Source organism: Bos mutus, chromosome 13 (genome assembly GCF_027580195.1).
Source record: "Bos mutus isolate GX-2022 chromosome 13, NWIPB_WYAK_1.1, whole genome shotgun sequence".
Lineage (NCBI taxonomy): Eukaryota > Metazoa > Chordata > Mammalia > Artiodactyla > Bovidae > Bos > Bos mutus.
The window spans coordinates 50,783,110-50,799,724 of NC_091629.1; the positions used below are offsets into that span (position 1 = coordinate 50,783,110).

At 51.7% G+C, this 16,615-nt stretch overlaps 2 protein-coding genes across 3 annotated transcripts; one reads left to right on the top strand and one right to left on the bottom strand.

Moving 5' to 3' along the window:
* Positions 1-2,573: 2,573 nt before the first annotated feature.
* BLCAP (BLCAP apoptosis inducing factor) lies at positions 2,574-13,144 on the bottom strand. The gene is made up of 2 exons (XM_070381711.1): positions 12,989-13,144; positions 2,574-4,490 (listed from the first exon to the last, which is right to left on the bottom strand). The coding sequence occupies exon 2, from the start codon at positions 4,312-4,314 to the stop codon at positions 4,051-4,053; it is 264 nt and encodes an 87-aa protein (XP_070237812.1). The 5' UTR covers positions 4,315-4,490; positions 12,989-13,144; the 3' UTR covers positions 2,574-4,050.
* Positions 6,366-7,958, top strand: NNAT (neuronatin). 2 transcript variants are annotated; one of them, XM_005895998.3, is made up of 3 exons: positions 6,366-6,500; positions 7,410-7,490; positions 7,716-7,958. In XM_005895998.3, exons 1-3 carry the CDS (start codon positions 6,429-6,431, stop codon positions 7,806-7,808), a joined length of 246 nt encoding a protein of 81 aa, XP_005896060.1. In that variant the 5' UTR covers positions 6,366-6,428; the 3' UTR covers positions 7,809-7,958. The 2 variants fall into 2 exon arrangements, with proteins under 2 accessions (XP_005896060.1, XP_005896061.1); XM_005895999.3 differs by lacking the exon at positions 7,410-7,490.
* Positions 13,145-16,615: the final 3,471 nt, after the last annotated feature.

Genomic DNA, 16,615 nt, shown 5'->3' on the forward strand with positions numbered 1-16,615 from the left:
ATTTGTGATGATCTAGAAAGGGCAGGGGCCTTCCTGCCAACCTGTTGCTTTCACTGCTCAAATGCTATTGTGTTCCCAATGGAAAAAAATCCCATCCTAAGTTAAACGCTGCTGTGATTGGGTCACTCCTATCCCCAGCACACCCTTATCTGTGATGGTTCCATCAGCTGGAAACTGAAGGCTTCTCACTCAGGACTGAGTTTGTGGGCCTGACACCAACATGTCAACCTTAGACCCTCTCACTCTCTCCCAACACTGCCCTCCAGGGCAGGCAGATCCTGATAGTCCTTCCTGTTACTTTCAGCCCAGTCAGTCTCTTTAGCTATAAGCCAGAGATGCTTTGATTAGACAGTGAGAAATAACATTTCCTTTATTATCTCATGGCTCCAGCACTCACACTGGTCTTCAGGCCTCAGCCTGAACCTCACCAGGTCCTCTCCTCTTAGGGCGCTTGTTATATCTTATCTGTGGGATTATCTGCCAACATCATTCCATTTAGCTCAGATGACTCCCTGATGACAGAGACGATCCATCTTGTCCACTGTGTGGCCCCAAGGCCTAGTTCCGTACAGGATTCCATATGGCTTGAGTACCTTGGCTTGAATAACAACACAAGACCCTGGGAGGTGGGGGGAAACCCAGTCACTGAGGAAGTCTGAATGAACATTAGCACTCAACAGAGGGCTGAGTGAAGTCACCTGGGCAAGTGGATCTCTCGGGAGAGGGCAGAAGTCCAGGAAGGCTTCCTGACAGAGGCCTCCTGGGCTAACATGGTACAGTGAATAAATCATAAAGCACATGCAGGCTGCCCTGCAAGGGCAATACCACCTTCCCAGAGCTCAGTCACCTTCCTCAAGTGCATCCAGGAGGACACGAAGACCCTAGGAGAAAGGACTTCCTGTATGTTAGAGGTAGGAAGACTGTGTGTGCTCCAAAAACCACATTTTACCTATAAGGAAACTTGAGGGCCAGACGAGGGCATGGACCAGCTCCTACAAAAGCCCAGACCAAGGCCTCATGGAATCCTGTGGTTATCAGGTACCAGTCATTTCACACTAGGAGCCACAGAGACTGCCAGAATTGCCAGGTGTGGTTTTCTAAGACCTCGTACCCTGCTCTTTTGCAGGAAAGGCATCTCCTTCTCATTTTCCTGAAAGGTATTTCAGGAGGGGCTGGGTGCTGCTGCGGTAAGATGGAGAGCAGTGCTGGACAGACAGAATGCTGATCTGGCAGTCACCTTGGGGAGGGGCGGCCTGCAGGCTCCCTGTTGGAAAGGGCCAAAAATCTTTCGGAGGGAGGCCTGTTTGTGACTCTTTAGTGAGCCTGACCTATGACAGAAAGCTGCTTTCTAGAGGAGAGCAAAATAAGCAATAATCTTGGCTTCATTTATCATCCAGGTGTCTCCATGGGAGAGCGTGGTCACAAAAGCCTTTTTTGCTTGTTTGTTTTGTTTTTGGAATTTGCAGTTGTCTATTTTCTTAAGTCTTCCCACTAGGCTAGAGTCATGAGCTCCTGGAGAGTCAGGCCCAGGTCTTGGCCCTGAAATCCCCAGCAAGTCCAGGACAGGGACTCCGTGTTTGCTGAACAAACCATCCCTTCCACATGTAGGACTCCTCAGCTTGACAAGACTTTGTTGAACCACAAAATACATCCAGAAACCCAGAAGAAAAAAAAGAAAGAATGCAGAGAGAAAAAACAGAAGCATCAGAAAGCAAAACACCCAGCAGATATAATCAGTAAGTTTGGTTCTCTTAAAATACCTTTAAAATGAACAAATCTTTGGCAAGTTTTGACCAAGAAAAAAGAAAGTGCTGATAGGCAACGGTAGGAATGAAAAAGAGATAAACGGACAATGGGGAGACTGAAGAGGGCAGGAGAAAACTACACAGTACTTTATAGCAATAAATTAGCAATCTAGGTAAAATGACCCAAGTTCTTTCACAATAAACTCTCACAATAGTCCTGTGCCTTGGACAGGCAGTGCTCCTGTTACGTTTTCTAGGAGACAAGATGGAGAGATGGACACCCAGCATGGGGCCCTGACAAGGCACCCGGCTTTGTCTCAAAGGTCACGGCCACGGGAGCACGTGCACATCGACAGCATAGAACCACGCTTCCAGCCATCGCCCGGAGCCCCTGGCGTGGCTGGCAGGCCTTATTTGTTTTTCCACTTGAAATGCCGAAAGGGGTTTCACTTTATTTTTACTTCAAAAGCAGCACCATAAAAATCCTTGATGATTAGAGCTCCAGCTGTCTTAAGTTGTTTGTCAAGGGATCGGTTACTCCGATCTCCTACGGAGGGAAACAGTTTCAGGCGAGAAGCCATGGGAGCTGAGAAACGCACATGTCTCCGCTCTGAAAACTTTCAGGCTCCCTCCTGTTCACCGCCTGGCCTGCCCTCTGCTCCCCAGCCCTCAATCCCACCATCTGCTCTCCAGAGAGCAGATCGAATTTTCGGGCTAAGGTACTCTGGCGCCAAGGACTCTGCCCCTCCATACTACCCTCTGCCCCCCACCAACTCAGAAATCCAATACCATTACCCAAACGGACTGCAGCCACATAAAACCACAGAGTAAAGTTTATAAAGCTTTATTAAACATTTCAAACAGCTGTGCAACGAACACACCAGAAATAAAAGCTCCAGAATAGCAGTCCAAATGTCCCACAAGTGTGGCCTTGAGGTCCCATTCCCTAGATGGACTGCCTCCGGTTCTGTCCTCTGCCTGGCCCATCTCCCTCCTGCTTCAGGCAAGAGAAAGATGGATGCTTTAGATTGGAGGAACAACCATGCTGATCCCCAGTGGGCAGGGGCCAGGAGACAGTCTCGTTTGCTGACACTTTTACTGAAGCGCAGAAAAAAGAAAAGAGCAAGTGACAGTCACAAAGTCTTCCTGTGTATTCTTCGTAAGGTACAGTCTATACACGCGCAGGACTGGAGGAACTCCTGGCACGAGGGCGATGGCCACTGCTCGCCTCTGTCTCGTCTGAATCACCTCGGAGTCCAGTGTGCTGGTCACTCTGCAATCCCCATGCTAAATACACACTGTAGAGGCACCTATGAGCTAGCTATTGTGACACCTCAAAATCAGAACACGTTCGATAAAGCTTCTTTAAAGGGGATTTACAACATGTACTTGTACAGGTACGTAAACACACACGCAGCACGCACAGCACACCACACCAAAAAATATCCAAACACGTATCGAGGGGATCCTGGCTGTTATGAAACACACAAGTACGCTCCCATTCACTCGGCTGGGGACTGCTAGATCTACATAAACACACTGCACATCAATCCTGCAGCGCATGCATGGGAGACACAATGAGGCCCCCCTCCTCACGACAGTTGAAAGGCAGGAGGAAGGGCAAAGGAAGCGAAGCTGGGTGGCTAAGCAAGAGCTCAGACCCCTGGATGAAAATCTGTTACTTCTTCCTTCAAAATGACTTGGGGGAAAATACTGAAGATCTGTGGCCAGCAGGCGAGACACAGTGCTATCTAGCCTGTCAGCTGGGAAAGAAAGATGAAAAAGCGAGGCTCTCGGGCGTCAGCAATCTCTTTATATTCGAGATAAGTGCAAAAACGAGCACTGTCTTGAACAGGTGCTCCCCAAAAAAGGAAAGGGGTAAAGAGAACTTACAGGAAGCCAAGAGAGGGACGGAGGAGTCAGTAATACTCGGAAGGGAGGACAGAGGTGACAATGAGACTGGCATTTTATCTGCCCCGGTCATGCTGGGGCAGTTGACCAGGATGGGTGCAGATGCCTCGCGGGAATGCGGCGAGGGGGGTGGCCATCCTGCCAGCTGGGGGCCAAGATGGGGACAGAACACACACAACCACAAGACCACCCACGACTACAGGACTCTACAATAAAAGCACCGCTCAGTGCCCATTATTCACATTATAAGGATAAAACATCACAGGCCAAAAAGGCGCCGTCAGGAATGTGGCACCCGCGGGACTGCGGGATTTGAAACTCCAATGCTTTATGACCTATGTCAATGCCTCCCCTCCCGTCTTCTGCTTCCTTGGAAAGCTAACTGGGCTGGCTGTTAGGTGCCCACGACGCCGGGGTCGTGCGCCGATTCTGGAAGCGGGGAATCGGAGCAGTGGTACAGGAAACAGTTTCCCCAGCAGCTATAGCAGATGAGGAACAAGGCTGCCAGGAAAACCAAGGCACAAATTGTGCAAGGCTTCCGCTCCAGGAGGAAGCTGAGCAGGTAGAAGCCCATGAACATGGAGTGGCTGAACCACAGGGCGGGGTTGAGGGGCTTGGGGATGAGGAGGACGGGCAGCAGCCACTGGAGGCAATACATGATCTCTGCCGGACAGGGCCTTCGCCAAGGCCACCGGGCACCGCTGCAGGAACCGACCTAATAGGAGCTAGCGGGCGCGGGCGGCTGCCCTCTGCTTTCTTCAACCCTCGCTCTCCAGGAGCTGAGCCGCTGTGCTCTCTGGCTGTCAGCCCGGGATCACCAAGGCAGCAGGGATCCTGAAGAGAAAAGTCAACACAATAGACAAACAGACACAAAACAGACAGACAGACAAACAGACAAAAAAAAAAAAAAAACAGGAACAGAATGTATACTTATTTGGAAAAATGGATCATGGTTAACAACACCAAATGTGAATGCCCTTTCCTCCCTGCCCTCCCATGGAAGTCTACTCCTCTTCAAGCCACCCTTTGAAGAAGCGTCCTGGGTATCTCCCCTTCTGGGGGGGTGGGGGGGAGCTCGGCCAGAGGGCTCTAGGCAGGTCCGGCACAGTGGACTGGCTTTGCCTGGGCCCTGCCCAGCAGAGATCATGTATCGCCTCCTGGGGCTGCGGCCCGTCCTCAAGGGGCCCAGACCTCACAATACCGCCCTGTGGTTGCCACCGGATGGCCATGGGCTCCGTGCTGTGCCCCCGCGGAATAAGAAAAGGATTCTGCCTGTAGTCTCTTTCACAGCAGGTGCTTGGTGTAAAGTAGCCGCGCACCGCAGGCGGCAGATTGCAGGCAATGGTTCCTCGCAATCTCTGCGAAGCTGCCGCAGCATCTCCAAATATTTTGCTTTAAGATGGCAGCCCAGAACGAGCTTGGCTCTTTCAAATAATCCAGTGTCATTCTGCCAAAATTTGCCAACTTCTTCGAAAGTCAAAATAGGAAAAAAAAAAAAAAAAATCACCCTTCTGCTTCATTCAACATGACCACTTGCCCAAGTTCACTTACGCTCTCCATCTGCCGCCGGCACTGTATAGAACTTGCCCTCCATACGATTTTAATCAAAATTAATTGTCTATCCATATTGGGGCAAATGCCAGTTGGCGCCTGTGCCAGGCAGTCGCTGGAGAGAAGTGCGCTTGAGCGGTGGGCCACTGATACGCCAGGGCCGCACTCGCAGATCGCAATCCGGTCTTCCTGCCGCGCCTGCTATCTGAACCGCAGCAGCCACGACCCTCCCGTGGCTGTACCAAAACCCCGCTCCGAACTCCAGGCGTCCAGCTTAACGGGTACAAAGAACCTCACGGGCTGAGGAAGACCTACCAGGGCCTGGGGGTAGGGGAGCAGAGGTTGAAATAACTCACCTAGCAGAAAACTATCCCAGAGCGCCTTCAGACCACTACTTTGGAGAGCTCATCCCATCCCTTCCGCGCACACAAAGGCGCCATCCCGCCCACTTCCCATCCCACAAGGTAGACACCCGGTGACTATCGCTCTTCCACCTAGGGCTCAGTGTCCTGGCTCAGCTCCCTACAACTGCCACGGCTGCAGATTTAACAACCGTAAGAAGCGGGATGTGAGGAATCCCCGAAAGGTTCTGCGCGCAGGGACTCTTGCAGAGGACGTGGGCTTCTAACACATTGAGTATTAGAAAAAGAATACTGAGCAGGGGACTTGTGAAGTCAAGGCTTCTAGAAGGGGCACCTGTTTTTGCTCCGCGGGGCAGATGATCCCTCTCTAACTTAGGTCCCCTTGATTTTCCACCTGAGCCCAAAGGTGCGATATTGCGCAGCATCGGACACTGGGCTCGAATCTGCAGGCTTGGGGTCAGAGAGAGGGGTTCTGCTACCAAGAAGTGCGCGCCTCTACTTTCACCCTATGCGCTAACTCAGAGTTACATTTCCCCTCCATTTTAAATTAAAATTCAAAGAGCGGGCACAGCGGAATCTTCTGGAAAGGGGCGAAGATGAACTCAGGAGGCGGGGGTCGATGTGGAAAGAGCAGATGGATTATTTTTTTTTCCTCTTCTGACGAATGAGGAGCGCCCCCAGCTACCCCTCCTCACGGACCCCCCGCCCAAGCGCGCATGCGCACTTGGGCAGCGGGCAGATACTTAAGGCGCGGCCACCGCGGCTGCAGCAGTGCGCCCAACAGCGGACTCCGAGAGGCCAGCGGACCTCGGAACCGGCAGCACTCGCTCTCAACCACCCACCCACCAGTCTCGGAACCATGGCGGCAGTGGCTGCAGCGTCGGCTGAATTGCTCATCATCGGCTGGTACATTTTCCGCGTGCTGCTGCAGGTAAGCATGCTCGGGTTCTGGGTGGGAGAGGGTCCCCATGCGCGTCCCCAGAACCGGCAAGCCCGCGTTGCAGTTGCCGCATCCCAACCCGTCCTGCCCCAATTGCCGCGATCCTTGCCCGCCCAAGTGCCGCCGGCGGCACTGCACACGCCCCCGCCCGTTCCCTGCACCCTCCTCCTTGCGTAGACCCTTCCCAGTGCGCCCGCTTGGGAACAAAGAGTTGGGGCGCGGCGGGCGCCTGCCGCTGATGATCGCCGAGGCTCTTAGCGACCAACGTGGTAAGAAAATCCCGCTACACCAGATTCGACCCCAGGAGGGAGGCGGGGCACTTCTGTTTTGCGAAGAGAGACTTTACCGCTCACAAAGTGAAATTTTTCTGCCTTAAAAAAATTGCGCATTGCGGAAAAATTTTCCTTTAGAAAATACAGCACTTGCGGGGGTGGGACAAAAAATAAGTTAGAAAAAGGCATTTCTCGGGAAAAAACCCAGCACTTTGCAAAAGCCACGAATACAACAAATCAGAAAAATTCGCGGGAAAAAATGAATTAGAGAAATCGCGCATTGCAGGAAAAATCAGACAAAAGCACTTGGAAGAAAAAAATAATTAGATAAAAAACGCACTGCAGAAAAAAATTAGACAAAGGAGCTAACAGAAATTATGAATCAATAAAAGCGCTTTGAAGAAAGCAATTAGAGGAAAAGGTTCTTTTCAGGAAAAATAGGGGAAAAGTGCTTCCGAAAAAGGACAGTTCGCTTTATTTAAAAATAGTGAAATTGCTTTGTGTAAAAAGAAATAAATTAGAAGAAAGCGCTTTGTCCATAAAATCATCTACCCTAAAAGCACCCCTTGTTGGAAGAATTCCCTGCTAAAGGAATCCTTTGCCAAAGGAATCGCATATTTCCTTCAAGGTGTTCCTGGAATGCTGCATTTACTGGGTAGGATTCGCTTTTCGAAATCCTCCAGGGACACAGCCCATTGCGAGAAGTGAGGTATACCTAAGTTGTGGGTCCAATCAGCTTGCGGCCATGCAGCCTTCAGCACAGTTGGAAAAGCTCCAGCTGCCCTGACTCGTGGACAAGCTGCGCCCGCACCCGCCTCTCCTCATTGGACAGGCGGGCGGGGCAGGGGGCGGGGCGAGGGCGGGCCCGGCAGAGCTGCAGACATTGCGGGTGCCCGCCTCTAAGGGCAGGTCCTGGGTCTCTCACTCGCCACAGGTGTTCAGGTACTCCCTGCAGAAGCTGGCATACACGGTGTCGAGAACCGGACGGCACGTGCTGGGAGAGCGCCGCCAGCGGGCCCCCAACTGAGGCCCCAGCCCCCTCCCCTGGGCGGCCGTGTCACCAGGTGCTCCTGTGCCATTCCACCAGCATGGGAGCCAGCGCCGCGCAGGAATGGGGCGTCCCCTGTGCCCTCTCGCCAGAGGAGCACTTGCCAAGGTCAGTGAGGGGCTGGTAGGCCCCTGGAGAAGCAGCACCGACAATGACGACAACAAGAGATCCCTTCCCCACCCCTTTGCACCCCTCCCACTGCGGGTGGCCTAGAGGGAGGAACGGGGCTTAGGGGGAGCAGACTCCTGAGATCTGGGCACAGGCAACGCATTCAGATCTGGACCAAGTCGGGACAGCACCATCCCAGCCCCGCAGCCATGGCCATGCCAGCAGGCCACACCACAGAGATCCAGACAACTACACCAGCCAGCAGAATGGACATTCCAACATCACCAGCCGAAGCCCTGAATCTCGGTGCAGCAGACGAGCGACAACTATGTGCCTGTGTGGCAGGACTGGAGGGCAGAGGGTGAGGGGAGAGGGTTAAGAAGCAGAGCAGGGCCCTCACTGTCCTTTGCCTACGGCATGTGCATTCCAGCCTTGCTGCCTTTGCTCCCTCGATTCCCCTTTCTCCCTCACTGCCACCCCAAAGAAATGTGTCACTCAATTTGGACCTACTGAGCACGAAAACGAATCCCATCTTTATCAAAACACCTTCTCCAAGCCCCCAGCCCCTCACTGATCTTGAATCCCCCAGGTCTCATGCAATTGTGGTCAATATTGTGGTAATTGCTAATTGTAATTGCTAATTGTAATGATTGAATAAGTGTGCATTAGTTGTGTCTCCCCGGCTAGATTGTAAGCTCCTGGAGGACAGGGACCGCCTCTACTAAAAATAAAAAAGTACCTCCCCTGTCTCGCACAGTGTCCCAGGACCCTGCGGGGCAGTGGAGGCGCACCAAAAATTTTGTCTTCTGTCACTTCTTGTGGCTTCAACACATACTTCTAAGATACTTCTAAGACTGGTCTGGGTGGGCACACTACTTGGGGTGGGGGAGGCAACAAAATGGGAATAAACCTTCACACACCCAGTTTCATCTCAACACTGTCCTAAGAAAAAGGACCTCACCCCCCACCACCCACAGGAAAAAGGGGAACCATCTTCACTTGTGGTCTCGAAATAAGGGACCACTTATCCCTCCCCAAAGGGGTGGGCTTCACTCATCCTGGGATAGGGGTCTTGGCAAAGATGAGGGGGGAAAAGATGGGAGAGGGGGAAAGGTGGGAGGGGGGAAACATGGGAGGAAGGGAAGGGTAGAAGGAGGGGGAAAGGGGGGGAAGTGGTAGGAGGGAAAGGAGGAGGAGTGGAAAGGTGGGAGGAGCCCTACATCCCTGAGGGTACTAGGGACCAAGAGGGTAATCAGGAATTGAGAACACAAAGTCTTGGGAATCCATCTAGGATCCCCAAGGAAATAAGCATGGGGTACACAGGTTTGGACACTACTGGTGTTCTGTCGTTAGTCAGGTCTGACTCTGCGACTCCATGGACTGCAGCGCGCCACGCTTCCCTGGGATAAAAGGTGTGGTGTGGCCCTCCCCTGCCCAGCTCACCCCTTCAGGCCCTATAACCTCTACCAGGACCACGACATGGGCATCCTGCCAGGCCGGCCTAGTCCCCCAGGGCCTCCTCCCCAACCCTCAGGAACCTCTCTCCAGCTCACTTTCCCCATCACTGGGTTCTCGGCTTCTCCCACCCATAGCCTCCATATTCTTAAGGGTGCTTACCAGGTCCCCGACCCTGGGCTCTCCCCTGCCATCATGCCAGGGTGGGTAGGTGGGCTGGCTGCTCAGCTCCTGACTTCTCTCTCCCACTCCTCAGTGAGTCAGGGCTTCTTTTACGTGGGGTCAGCTGACTGCCCCACCAAGTGGCCCTGCCGCCTGTTCAGCCTCGTCTGTGGCTTTATATGTTCCTGTCACCACACACCTGTTCCCGGGTCAATATCCAGGGAGTGAGTTGGAGGGCCATAAATCTTTCTGCCACTTCCTTAAATCCCTTAGTCACAGCTGTCGCAAACACTTCTGGAGCACAAAGGACCTCAATCCCTTGAGCCTCATGTTGCCCGCCCCTAATCCAGGCCCTAGCATTTCTCAGGCCAACCACCAGCACCTTCAGAGGCACCTATAACTTGAGTTCAAGGTCAGAAAACTAAGGGGGTGGAGGGTGCAGACCTCAATTCAGATAGTGGCCTTGCCTTGGTCAGCCCAGGGAACCTGGTCAGGTCACTCCTAGTCCTCCCTTTAGTTCCCCTCTGTGAAAGGACTGCTAAGATCCCAGGGAACCCCAACCTGCTAGAAACATTTGGCCATCATAGAAACATTCGGCCATCAAAGTGGCAATCAGGACTCAACAGGACTGGGGATGTGCAATCTGAGGCTTGGGGTGGGGATGTAGGATCCAAGGCTCGGGCTGGGTGGTTCCAGTCCTTACCACAGCCTGAAGGCGGGGCAGATCTCCTCATGCCCCAGGGTGACTCAGCAGCCGGCAATGTCCACACCTCCCTTCTGAAGCCCATATCTTGGCAAGCCTCAAGACTGGGAGTATTCGTGGTTTTCCACACTAAACTGGGAGACCCGTGAACATATTCCAACACCTGTTCTCAATGAAGGGTGCCCTTCCTCGCAGAGCCTTCAAGGGGTGTGCCCCATGGCCCCAATGCCCCAGATGCTCTAGTCTTGGCCCAGGTATAAGGCAGCCGGGCTTAGGGAGACGAGATGAGGCAGCATGGAAGTGTCTGGATGCTCTTGACACAGTAGGCCCCCCCTTTAAAAAGGCAGGAGGCTGCTGGCAGCCCCAGGGCTTCCCAGATGATCCTGGTGAAGCCCCACTGCAGGGCTTCCTCCATCCATCCATCGGCAGGACTCTGAGTGCGGCATGATGAGATGACAGACTCCCCGGCCAGGGCTGCCCTGGTGGGCTGCACTCACACAGGTGGCTTAAATGCGCGATGTCCACTCCCCCCGCCCTTCTGCCCCGCATCAAGCCCTCATGTTATGGGAGGAAACACAGTCCACTGGAGGAGACGGAAGGAATATGTTCACTTTCTACTCCTGTGCAGTGCTTAGAGTCTGGTCCAAACCTAACTTGTTTATACAATTTTTTTTCCAGAAGCAATACCATTAAAACATTTTATTCTGATAGAGAACAATGGGAGGAGTTAAAAATGACTACAATTTTGTTGCAAAGCCCTTAGTCCACAGCACCCCCCTTTCCTTAAATTTTCTTTACCACCCCCGCTTTGCCCCCACGAGACCAAGGATAGAGCAGATGAGTTATGAAGGAACTGGAATGGCTGAGTGGGACTCCAACAGCAGGCAAGGCTCTTGGGACGAATGCCCCCAGAGGATGTTAGTCTCTTAGCCTAACCAGCTTCAGTTAAACCCCAGAGGGGTTTAGGTACCCTGACCGTTAAGAGGTATGGGGTGCTATGTGACACCATTACCTCTCCCTGTGGAACATTTGGATTGCGATGGAAGGACAGGTTTCTTGAGCTTCAGCTGCAGGACAGCAACAGCTTATTACGCGTGGGTTGGAAGTGTGAGCAGGTGTGCTGTAAGCCATTTGCTAGACAACTATTTTCAAACTTGTACCTACTCAGGAGCCAGCACCCTAAAGTGAGATTCTAAATTTGCAGTTACTTTCACCCCCAGAGATTTAAACGTGCACACACATACAAAACATTAGTCTCACAACAGTCTTTTTCCCTGGTGACCTCTGATTTCCTCTATAAGCCCCAGAGACATGCCACCATCTTCTCTGGTTATGGTCCTGCTCAACCTCCCCTCTCCCTTTCCCACGGGGCCCATTCCCCAGCAGGATCCAGATTCCAGAGCATTCCCAGAACAGGAAGTCAGAGAGGCAAGCAACACAGGGTCCTTGGTATATCTCACAGTGACAGGCTTGAAATGGAATGCATATGCTTCGAAGATAAGAGAACAACAACAGAAAAACACAACCAAACCCAGGCTTCAAGATTCCTCTTTGAAACAACAGATTACAGACAAAAGGTTAAACTGTTATTCGCAGAAATTCTACCAAGACCTGTTTTAGTTTTACACAAGTGATCTGGTCACTGGAAACCGACCAGGGCTCCGCAATCTTTCAACAGCTTTGGTTGACATTAATTAGTCTCTGATTTCAAACAAACAAATAAACAAAATCTAACACTTGGCATTAGCACTTAAGCTGGAACTTTTTTGGGGGGTGGGGGAGGTTCTGGCTTTGGTGTTGCCGTCCAGAAGGCTGAGGGGACGGTGGTACCATGTCAGGCAAGGCAAAGAGAAGTGGTCCCCAAGACACCAGTTCCCTGTAAGGGATAAAACACGATCCATACCTATAAACAGAAAGACCATTTCTTTCCTAAGATAGACCCCAGTGTGCCCCAACATTTAGCGTTGCAAAGGGACATGCAGGCCTGGAAGGAAATTAAAGAAGCTGTGGAAGAGGGAAGGAAAAATCAACTGTCCCCCATCCCCCATTCTTTCCAGGCCATTTAGTGTGCCAGGCATTTCATTCCTTCAGCTGCCTTTGGGAGCCACTCCCCATGTACATTGTAGGAAAGGGAACGGGTGTCTAGACTTGGTGTAAAATTAGAGAGACGAAGAACCACCCGCGCCCCAAAGCAGAGCGTCAACCTATCACCCCAGACACCACGGCGGGGACCCGGGGAGGGAGACCCTTTTCTCCCCCCTTTCCCCCACGCCCCTTCTGATTTTAAAAGAAAGAGGAGGAAAAAGCAACTGAAGTGGCGGGGACAGAGTGACAGATCTCTCACAAGCTGGGCCCCCTGCCACGGGTCCCAGGGGCTGAAGACACGGTGGTCGCACCCCCAGCCCCGCGCTCCCCGGTTCTGCCTGCCCCTTCCCGGGAGCTGACAGGCGAGCGCTGACCTTGGAGGCCAGAACGAGAACCCAGGAGGCCCGGGACCCGCCCTCGGGCCGGGAAGGTAGTTCCCCCCACCTCCCGCCCCCCACAAGGCCCGGCCCTGAGGCCAAACAGCGCGATCACGTGACACCGGACAGGGGCGGCCCCCAGGGTGCGCGGAAGGAAAACCCCAGAGAGGGACCGGACGACGCCTTAAGGTGACCCCGAAGGGACAACATGGCGGCGCGGTCGCATGAGGGCCTCTCATCCCGCCCCCCGGAGGCCGACGCCACGGTACCTGCGAGACCCGCCATGGCGCCGCGGCCACTGCTGTCGCCTTCGCTGCCGCGACCCTCTTCCACCTCAGCTCGCCACCGACGCCGCAGGAAGCCGGGGACCCGCCCCCTTCGTCTTCTAGTCGAGCCGGTCGAGGACCTCTCCTGGAATCGGGCTGCCTACATCAGACGCCTGATCAAGCGACCTAAATTCTGGGGGCTCGCCCTGGCCTCATACGCTCTTAACATTTGCATAGATGACCATTTGAAGGTTTTTATTAGTGTGTGCCGAAATCTGCGGGCTCTGGACGCTTCAAATCCGAAGAGTTTTTGATCAGGCGCATCCTGAACAGCCCCGAGTCACAGCGCCTTTGGTCCCCTCATGCATATGCAGTAGATTGTGATCTTTACACTCAGGGAGCGGAGGGGGTGTACCCTAGTCTCCGTAGGTGAGCACTTCCACATTTGGGGATGACCCGTGTCCTGCGGGGAAACCCTTAAGTCGGCCTCCTCCCCTGCCCCTTTACCAAGGCCAGCGGTCAGGAGCGGAAATATTCCGGCTCAGAATTTACGATTTGACTTGGATCAGGACCTAACTTCCCCTTGTGCTGTACTTTGCTACTTGCCTTGACTCCTCGCTTCCCCGTCTGATTGGATGCCTACATAACAGGGTTGCTTATAGGAATTAAATGACTCAATGTATCCATTTATTAGCTGATTAAACACATTCCTTGAGCACTTACTATGTAAGTGCAGTGCTAAAGGCAAGAGGATAGAATGGAGAGTGACATAGGCACTGTTTTAACTCAAAACGCTGCCCGATTAGTGGGGGAAAGTCGGGGAGGGTGGGAGACTGGTTATCAAATTACTTACGTGTGGAATCTAAACTATGACACAAATGAACAAATCTACGAAACCGACGCACAGACATAGAGAACAGACTTGTTGGGGGGAGGGGGATGGATTTGGAATCTGGGATTAGCAGATGCAACATATAGAGTGGATAAATAAGATCCTACTGTAAAGCACAGGGAACTGTATTCAGTATTCTATGATAAACCATAATGAAAAGGAATATGAAAAGAACTGAATATATATGTGTGTATAACTGAGTCACTGCTGTATAGCATAAATTACATTGTAAATCAACTATATGTCAATAAAATTTTAAAACATCAAAATGATCACTGTTAATAATTTTAATCAAATCAATATATAATTATGCATGATGGGAAGTGCTGGGGGGGAATGAAGAGTGTTATGAAAAATTAATGGAGTCCTAATGTAGGGTGAGGGCTTCCCAGGTGGCTCAGTGGTAAAGAATCTGCCTGCCGATGCAGAAGATGCAAGAGATGCGATCCCTAGGTCGGGAAGATCCCTGAAGAAGGAAATGGCAACCAGCTGGGGTACTCTTGCCTGGGAAATCCCAGAGACAGAGGAGCCTGGTGGGCTGCAGTCCATGGGGTTGCAACTGGACACAAGGTAGCAACTAAACAACAACAACAAATGTAGGGTGAAGAGTGAGGGTGGACTCTCCTTGGGAAGCTGGCATTTAGGCTAAAAACCAAGGATAGCTAAGAGTTGTTTGGGGCAAGACTGAGAGGGGAAACGTTCTAGGCAGAAAGAACCACTTGTCCCAGATGTTGTGGAGGAGGGAAGGAGCCAGTGAGGGTGAGGAATGAGCAAGTAGAGCAGATAGTGCTACCTAATGAATTTGGATTTTCCCTTGAGAGTAAGGAGAACCATTTGCATCATGGGAATCATACCAGGTCTGGGTTTCTGAAAGGCCACCCCGGCTTCATGGCTCAGGAAACACTTTCAGTGGGTGTGGGGAGACCAGGTAGAAGGCTGCTGAAGGTTTCCAGATGCCAACCTGTGACCCTGGCAAGGTTGTGGCTTGGGGAGGTGGAGATGCAAAGAATCTCAGATGGGATGTGGGTGGTTGTTGAAGCATTAGTGATGACACCTCCATCTTTGCCTCGGGTATGCAGGAATGAAAGAGTCCTTGACTAAGGTGGTAAAGCCTGCAGAAGGCTCAGATTGAGGGGAAAGATCAAGTTTGGCTAAGAAGGCAAGTTTGAAAAGCCTGGGCAATGATTGGATTGAGAGGGTCAACAGGCCGTTGTATATGAGACTGGGGCTCCGAAGAGAGTTCTGGGCTGGAGACACATATTTTGGTAGCATCAACACATAGCACGCACGTCATGGGTCTGGATGAGAGCCTAGAAAACAAAGGTAGATTTAAAAGTAGGCAGAGGAGGAAGAGACAAGAAAGGAGGCTGAGAAGCAGTGACCCAAGGGGTATGAGGAGGACCAGGTGAGCATGGGATCCCAGAAAGAAGGTTTAAGGGTGGAGGGAGTGTTCAGTGGTGCTGACTGCTGTGGAGGGGGGAAATGGCACCATTCGGTCTGGTTACCAGGGGGACTTATGGACTGTATCCTTTATGATTCTAGTTCCAAACAGAAGACCCTAATTCACTTGGCTTAAAAAAATAAGTACCCTGCCACTCAGTGGTAGATTAATTGAATGGCTTGGCCACGTCCTCACAGATATTCCATCTCTCAGGTCCATTCCAGGTCTGCCCCGCTGTCCTCATGTTGGTTTCATACTCACGGTCATGAAATGGCCACCCTAGTTCCTGGAGTCCCATCCACATCAAGGAGGTGACCATTCCCCCTGGAGGTAAGACTCAAACTAGATGTGACTTCTGTCTTGCTGCCTCTGGACTGAGGGATCTGTGTACTCAGGCCAGGTGCACCCAACATCCAACACTGGAGGAAAAGAGGAGTCTCATAATGGAAACTCTTGTTTAGAAAAGAGAAAGGCTAAGCATTGGCAAGGGTGTGGAGCGACCGAAACTCTTGCACACTGCCTGTGAGAGAGGAAATTGGTACAATCACTTCAGAAAACTGGCAGTTTCTGCTGAATGTAAGCAGACACCTATGCTATGACCGAGAATTTCCACTCCTTGCTTTCCATCCAAGACAAATGAGTGCTTATTACAAAGAGACTTGTGCAAGGATTTAGAAAAATATGTATTTGATTGTGTCAGATCTTAGTTGCGGCACACGGAATCTTTTTGGCATCACTTAGGACCTTTCCTTGCAGTGCAGGAACTCTAGTGGTACTTGGGCTTCAGTAGCTGCTCTGTGGCACATGGGAATCTTAATTCCACCACCAGGGAGGAGCCCAACTCCCCTGCATTGCAAGGCAGATTCTTAACCGCTGTACTGGCAGGAAAGTCTCTTGTGCAAGGGTTTTCATAGCAGATTTATTCATAGCTCAAAGTGGACATAACCCAGTGTTCATCAGCAGAAGAATGGATAAACAAATTATGGCATGTCCAGCCAATCGAATACTATGTTTATATATACAAAAGTACAAATTGTTGGGAGTCCCCTGGTGCCCTAGTGATTAGAAATCTGGGCTTTTACTGCTGTGGCCTGGGTTCAGTCCCTGGTGGGGGAACAATTGCTGACTCGTGACAGTATAGATTATAGTCATGTAGAGTATGTGGATTGAAAGAATCCAGACGCAAAACAATACATTATGTATGATTTCATTCACAGGAAGTTCAAGGGCAGGCAAAACTAATCTATGGTTCTAAAAATCAGAATAGTAGTCACCTGGGTCAGAGGAGGGCATAGAG